Source organism: Coffea arabica, chromosome 4c (genome assembly GCF_036785885.1).
Source record: "Coffea arabica cultivar ET-39 chromosome 4c, Coffea Arabica ET-39 HiFi, whole genome shotgun sequence".
In the NCBI taxonomy this organism is placed as follows: domain Eukaryota; kingdom Viridiplantae; phylum Streptophyta; class Magnoliopsida; order Gentianales; family Rubiaceae; genus Coffea; species Coffea arabica.
This window is the reverse complement of record NC_092316.1, coordinates 12,553,583-12,561,150: the sequence shown is the minus strand read 5'-3', so window position 1 is coordinate 12,561,150 and position 7,568 is coordinate 12,553,583. Positions and strand designations below refer to the sequence as shown.

Below are 7,568 nucleotides of genomic sequence, written 5' to 3'. Positions count from 1 at the left end.
CTTTGCTCTTAAGGAGGATGTCGTCGACATACGCCTCGACATTCTGACTTATCTGAGCTTTAAAGACTCGGTTGATCAGCCGCTGATAGGTGGTCCCAGCATTTTTCAACCCAAAGTGCATAGTCATGTAACAATAAATCCCCTGATCTGTGAAGAAGTTATTTTTTCTTGGTCCTTCTCACTTATTCCTATATGATAATAGCCTTTGAAGGCATCTAAGAAGTAGAGAACCTCATATCCCATCACCGAATCAACTAGGGTATCGATTCTCAGCAATGGGTAACAGTCTTTCGGGCAAACTTTATTTAGATTGGTGAAGTCTAGGCATATTCTCCAACCACCGGTGTCCTTTTTTACCATTATCGGATTGGAAAGTCAGGTGGGGGATCTCCTTGATCATCCGCGTTGGCATAAGTTTGTCCACCTCTTCTGTTACAGCTTTGCCGCACTTCGAGCCGAAATGTCTTCTCTTCCGCCTAATCGGCCGGGCTCTCGGATCAACATTCAACTCGTGCAGCATTAGCTGGTGAGGCACCCCGACTACCTGCTCAGCGATCCAGACACAGGCGTCCTGATACTCCCTAAGAAGCTCGATCAACCCGCCGTTGAACGGTTCAGGCAAATTTGTGTCGACATGAACGGTTTGATCGGGATTGTTAGAGGCTAAGACAACGTCTTCGACCTCATCTCCGGTCTCCAGCCTTGGAGGTTTCACGGATTGGTAAGGGTCAATGCAGTCTATCGAGAGGATATTAGATCTCTTGCCTTCGGCCTTCGGCTCGGGCGATGATGATGACGCGGCCTGCAAAGTAGCAAGGTAACATTCCCGTAGCGCACAAATATCGCTGCTTATCTCGGCGATCCCCACGGGAGTGAAAAACTTGAAACTTAGGTGGTACGTTAAGTACACAGCTCGCAAAGCATTCAAGGTGGACCGACCCATCAGCAGGTTGTAGGAGGAATCAGCCCTAACTACCACAAAATTGATCGCGACAGCTCGACACCGAGGGTGGTGCTCGACTGTTACCATTAACGTGACCATTTCCTCGAAGTGGACAACGTGTTCCCCAAATCCCACAAGAGGTGTCCTGACTGGGATGAGCTGCTCTCTTGTCAGTTTTAGATTTTCGAACGTTGGATAGTACATGACGTCTACTAAACTTTTCGGGTCGACGTACACCTTTTTGACGATGTAATTGTTGGTGAGTACTTCGATCACCAAGGTTTCAGACTGCTAGATGCGGCCGGGACGGGGTCACTCGGGCCATAGGTGATCACTTCGGATAGTCGGGAGCTTGGCTCGGTTTGGTCCGGATTAGCTTGTCGGTAACTCATCTTCCGAGAGTTTTGGCTGTTACCTCCTGTCGGACCACCAGATATGGTGTTGATGACTCCAGCGATGTTGGACCTATATCCTGAACCCTATTCGGTGGGGCCATAACCCGGCCCATGATTGGGGGACCCATCTCGAGGTGGTCTCCTGACATCCCTAGGGTCCTCCGGGGGTCGACAGCTGTTTCTACCACCTCAATTTTCATCCCGACATTGGTTACCGCGGTTTTCACGACCCGAGTCATTTCGATTGTAACTTCCGTCTTGCCGGATGAACTGTTTGCGGTAACCTTGCTTGATGAGATGTTCTATCTCTTTCTTGAGATCATTGCAGTCCTCCGTCTCGTGCCCGACATCTCGATGGTACAGGCAGTACAAGTTAAAATTTCTTCCCTCTTTCTTTCCACTCATCTTCGGAGGGGCTCATCCAAACCCGTTTTGATCCATTACGGATAGTACACGGGATCGGCTGGTGTTCAAGGTGGTCAATTCGGCTTTTGAGACCGGCTGCTTCCCCTTGGTTATCTTTTCGAAGACACTTCGACGATCTCGACGGGGGCTTTGGATACTAACGCTAAGTCCGGTCTCGCCTCTACTTGACTCCCTCCTCCTAAGGTCAGGTTTCGAACGGGTTACCTAGGTCTCCTTTTTCATGCGGTTAGGTCCTCGGTTTGTATGCCTTTTTCAACCTTTAACCAGAGGTCTTGGAGCGTGCAGGGATATTTCTTGTGTATCGCAGTGTTAAACGTCCCGGCCACAAGTCCATTAATAAAGGCAGCTATTGTCACCTGTTCATTAGGGTCGGGTATCTGCACGCTTTCATCTTGAAACTGACAGGTCGTCAGCCTGTGCAATAATAAAATTAAACCTGATTGCCAGTTAAAATGACCAAACCCAATACCAAGTACTGGAGCAGGGACTCTAGGTGTGCAATGGGTTACTTGATTCACCCTGTTCCCGAAGAGTTTGCTTAATCCGATATACCCGAATGGAATGGTTATTTCTTTCTACAAATAATTATGAATTCGTAGACAGAGCAAGTAGGGTCGTATCCACAGGGACTGGGTATACTTGTTTCTTAAGAAATTCAGAGTAACACATGGGGTGATTTTGTAGGAATGATAACAAGCAAATGAATTCAAATAAGAAAATGAAAATAAAAATAAATGACTGCCTGGAAATTAAACAATAATTCACTGAACTCAGAGTAACAATAACTAAAAGCCTGAATCAAATAAAACAAGAAAAACAATTAGGAATAAAATAAAATAGCCAACTAGAAATTAAATAACAAATTACTAAAATCTAATGAGTGATAATTAAGGATCTAGCCAAGGAATAACTTCAGCAATGGTTCACCTAATTAATCATCGATAAGCAAAGGCAATTCCAATTATTTATCAATAAATAGGTTATAACTGCCAAACAAGCGATGACAGTCAACCCCTCATTACTGCGTCGATGATTAAGGTACGCCCGTTAATCACTGCTCTAATTGAGAAATAATCCTAAGTACGCCCATAGAATTTAATTCCCCAATTGCCTTACGTATTAGAGGAGCCCTATTCTAATCAAATAACGCACTACCAGGGTTATTTTAGATTAGCCCACGTATTCCCCTGACACGAACCCAATCATGCCAGTTGTCACTATTTTGAGACAATTAAACAATTACGGATTTAACGTCCCAATTGACAATAGATTATCAAATTAACTAATTATCCGGATCCAAAACAACCAATTAATTAAATAACCATAAGTTTAGCAACCAAGAAATATGCGAATACCAATAAATAAAAGAAAAATATTAAATTAAATCGATCTCACAATTTTTAGGCGAACCAGAGCCTTCGTTGCTCCTTGACTAGAAAAAGGGAATTAGTTCATTTTTGGTGAACAAATCCCACGCAAAATTGAAGAGGAAACTGCAGCCATCAATTGGGAAATGCACAAATTCGATCCGATGAAATACTGACTGAAAAGAAAAGCTACTGGAAGTACTCCATTGTTTTTGCTTCTTCTCACATACGGAGAAAAGAAAACTACTCAAGGCTAAAAGGAAAAGTCAAAGATAAAGCTGCCAACTCCTTTTCTTCCTAACATCCGTACATGTCTTTAGCCCAAAAAAAATCAAGTACAAGGGAAAGTCAAGAATTGCTGCTAAGCTACCGCCGGCCAAAAACTCCCGAAAAAAGGCCTTTTTCTTTTCTTTTAATTGCGGCGCACCTCCAGCAGAGCCAAACCCTCCCAGGTCACCTTCCCTCGCGGAATTTACCAAAATGGGCGTGATATCTTCTGTTCCAAAAGTGCCCCTGGGACAAACTTAATCATCTGAATTCTTTTCCTCCAATTTGGCACCTGTTATCATATTTATATTCTACTCCCTGAAATAAACGTCAAATACTAAAAATGAGTAGAATCCAGCAAATAAATCCACATCAAGTCAGGTAATAGGAGGAATTGATAATAAAATAAATTGATAAATTGCAGCCTATCAATTCCCCCCACACCTAAATCATGCTTGTCCTCAAGCATAAGACACCAAAATTTGATAATGATCATTGCCCAATCTACCAAATTGCCAAGATATTCGAGAAAGAACCACATATCGGGCACTAGTAATTAAAATCCGAGAAGCATCCCCCCAGTTAGTCTCTAAACCACGAACTCCTTCAATTCCCGAATTAACTAATCTAAGGAAAAGGAATGACACACAGCATTTATCAGCTAATGGTCCAAATATTCACACAAGTCCCCATATTAAGTCCATAAACCAGCAAGCTTCCCTATTATTTATTCTCTCCTTTTTGCCCCCTTTTTTTTGTTTTTTTTTTTTGAAGCACATAATAATACTTGGCACAAGAAGACTTAGTCTCTAGCCGCCGGGGCCTTTCGACGCGAACTCAAACATTTTTAGATGAAGGAGCCCGGTTACTCAGCTCCTACCGCTATACGACCACGTACTCATATAAAGCACCACCTTTTGACGCGAGAATCGACACTTTTAGGTGCAGATCCCCGGTTACTCAGTAGTAACTCATAGCGGAGTACAGTCCAGATTATTCACAACCAAACAAAGCCAGAAACACATAATAGCAACACTAATAACCAAAAATAGGAGCAGCTCGCCTCATTATTGCCAACCATAGAAAACTGGAGTCAATATCGGACCAGTTCACATTAAAATGCCAACAGTCATTCCCTATGTTTAGAAAAGTTAACAAAGAAGTCAAACGAGTCAAGCAGTCCGATACTCACCACGGGGATATCTTGGACCCAACCACATTAACCCGATACATTTTTATTTTAAAAACTCGGCAAAATTAGAATTAGAGCCAATAAACCAACATTTTTTTCTCTTTTTTTTTGTTTTTTTTTTGTTTTCTTTTTCATTTCACATGAGGAATAAGCACTAAGAAAAGAAAGGAAATACGCGCTAGAAATAAAACTAAGAACTACTAAAAAACTAAAAACTACTAAAAACTAAAAAACAACTAAAAACTAAAGAGACTATAGACCCCCCCACACCTATAGGACACATTGTCCTCAATGTGTCAAATAAACAGCAAAAATGAGGGAGAAAGTAACCAAACTTCCCTAAAACTGGGTCATAGTGGAGGACGAGGTGGAAATGGAGGTGCAAAGCCTGTATGAAGCAAAAACTGCGCCAAATTCTGCGCTATGCCGGCGACATTGGCGTCAACGTTGACCATTCGAGCCTCCAAAGTCTGAACCTGCTCCCGGAGTTGCTGCCATTCAGAAGTCCTACGTGGTGGAGGTGGCGCAGAAGATGACGGCCCAACTGTGTCCTCGGCTGACTCATGAAATGAAGTGGGCCCTGCTCGGGGCGAAGGGTGTGCACCCGGAGGCCGAACTGGTCCCGGAGGAGTGAACTGGTAGGAACCATCGGGTAGGCGCTCGACGACTCCCATCCGCTCTAAGCAATCCACATCCAAGAGCTCCATCTCGAACGCCAAATGTAGGTCGTGGTCCTCCAGGTTGAGAACCCCTAGCTCTGTCGCCAAGTGAGTGATAAAGGACCCAAGGATAAGGGGTTTGTTCTTTTTGGCCAAGACGGTCTTGAACTGCGCTACCAACCAACACCCCAAGTTAGCCTTGATGTTATTCTGCATACACCAGATGAAGAAAAACTCGGGTCGAGAGAGAATGCCGGAGCTGTCCTTGCGACCGGAGTAGCTGTATGCTAAGAATCGCTGGACGTATCTGGCGCTAGGGTCCCTGAGAAAAGAGCTCCTAGACCTAGAAGAGTCGTAGCGCTGCGTATCGGTGGACATTTCTTCCCATACAGTGCGGTAGCGGAAAAGAAAAGGCTCTATGTAATCGCAGGCACTCTCAACATACTCCCTCGTTTCAGCAAACTCTCGAGTAATGAACCCAAATGCTAGATTAAATTCAGTAATTGAAAAATTAAATTTCCGACCCATCAGACGGAAGCGAATGACATTAGGTGTCGCAACGGTGAACCTCGAGGGCAGCTCAAACTCAAAGGTAGAATAAAACTCCTGAGTCAGCTCGACAAAGGCGGGGCAAAAGATATCGAGATATGGGCGCCACCCGATGGCTGTAACATCTGCTCGACCTCCTCTCGTATGTCTAGGCCCATCACGGTTAATTTTTCCCAAGTTTTGCAAGGTATAATACGCCGCTCACAGACCTTAGCATATCTCTGCTGATCGGCGGGTCTAGTGAAGGTTAGGTGCCCTCCAAAGTGAGTTGGGGTATCTACTTGAGCACCCCTACCCCTACCCAAACGGGTTCAGACATTAGAAGAATATGGTAGGTTGGTAGGTGTATTCACAGGAATAGATGCCTGTGGAGGGGGCTGAGAACGAGAGGCCCTAGACCTAGATGATGATTTTGGTCGGACCATTTCTCCCACAGTTAGATGGAACAACAAAATACAGAATTTCCAAAGCCCAGTGCAACCAGCAAATTACCGAATTAATTAACCAGCAAATATACAAACGAGTTACCCATAATTTATACCAATTTCCCAACAAAGCAACAAGGACACCCACTAACCACAGGATGCCCAACCTAAACCACAACTAGCAACTGGTAGAGGGAATTCAATAAGCACAGGGATTATCCAAGTCACTCAGTCAACAAGCAAAAGTTGTCCACCCAAAAGTTCCAACAAGCAGCCCAATTAATGAAATAGCTATAGAAGAGCAGAGCAGATGCTACCTATGGCCCCACAACTCATCAGTTACAGCAGAGTATACAATCCCAAACTTACAAAGTAAGTCAAATGACACAGGATTTCAAATCAAAATGCAATCCCAGAAGTAACTGAAGCGAAACCCCTCACAAACCTCAACAAGACCGCCACCAATGCAAGCAAAATAGACCTCAGCACATTGACACACGACTGCAGTATTGCAGCAAAATTTCAACAAATGGCTCCAGTTGGCCAATCAAGTGCACCAGTTCACCCAATTCCAAAATAAGCAACAAATTCGAGTGAAAATACTCCAACCACTGGTGGATAGCTCACAATTGAAGAAATAACCCCCAACAGTTAACAACACCGTCAAGAAGCAACCCAAGCAATACCAAGCAATATTAGAAAATCGGGAGACAGCTTCTAAATACCTTCACCGAAGAAGGTAGCCAACCAAATGGGACAGCAGCGGGGAAGGAACGAGGGCGGCGCGTGAGCTGATGCAGTGGAGCTCAGAGGAGTTGGAGGGAGGCACGACTGGCTGGCTGTGCGGCGCTGAAGAAGAAAAGGAGAGCCCGCGCAAGCGGGTGGCGTGCGTCGCGACAGCAGGTGGAGGCGCGCGGCGTCGGCGTGCGCGTGGACGGCGGCGGGCGCGGGTGGTCTGGTGCGGCGCGAGGGAGATGGGCTGGTCGAGCTGTGCGGAGGAAGGAGGCGGCGTGCTGGGCTGGCGGACCAGCAGGGGAACAGAGTAGAAGAAAAAAAGAAAAGAGAAAGAAAGAAGAAGAAAGAAAGAAAGAAAAGAAAGAAAAGAAAGAAGGAAAAAGAAGAAAGAAAGAAAGAAAAAAAATGGCTACGGCTAAAAGGGAAATTTTTTTTTTTTTTAAGTCAAGGAAACGCGACTTCAAAAAAAAACTCTAGTTTCAGGCGCGTTTTCAGTCCTGCAAGATTTGTGAAGAAAACGCGACTTCGGGAAACGCGAGTTTCGGGCGCGTTTTCATTCCTGCAAGATTTGTGCAGGAAACGCGACTTCAGAAAACGCGAGTTTCAGGCG

General features: G+C 44.8%; 1 protein-coding gene across 1 annotated transcript; it reads right to left on the bottom strand.

Annotated features, from left to right (window-relative positions):
* Nucleotides 1-301: 301 nt before the first annotated feature.
* LOC140004685 (uncharacterized) lies at nucleotides 302-1,147 on the bottom strand. Its single transcript, XM_072044824.1, has one exon. The coding sequence runs from the start codon at nucleotides 1,145-1,147 to the stop codon at nucleotides 302-304; it is 846 nt and encodes a 281-aa protein (XP_071900925.1).
* Between the last annotated feature and the right edge of the window lie 6,421 nt (nucleotides 1,148-7,568).

Bases quoted from the DNA above. Each gene is read 5' to 3' on its own strand.
- LOC140004685 (XM_072044824.1), bottom strand. From the start codon at position 1,147: ATGTACTATCCAACGTTCGAAAATCTAAAACTGACAAGAGAGCAGCTC.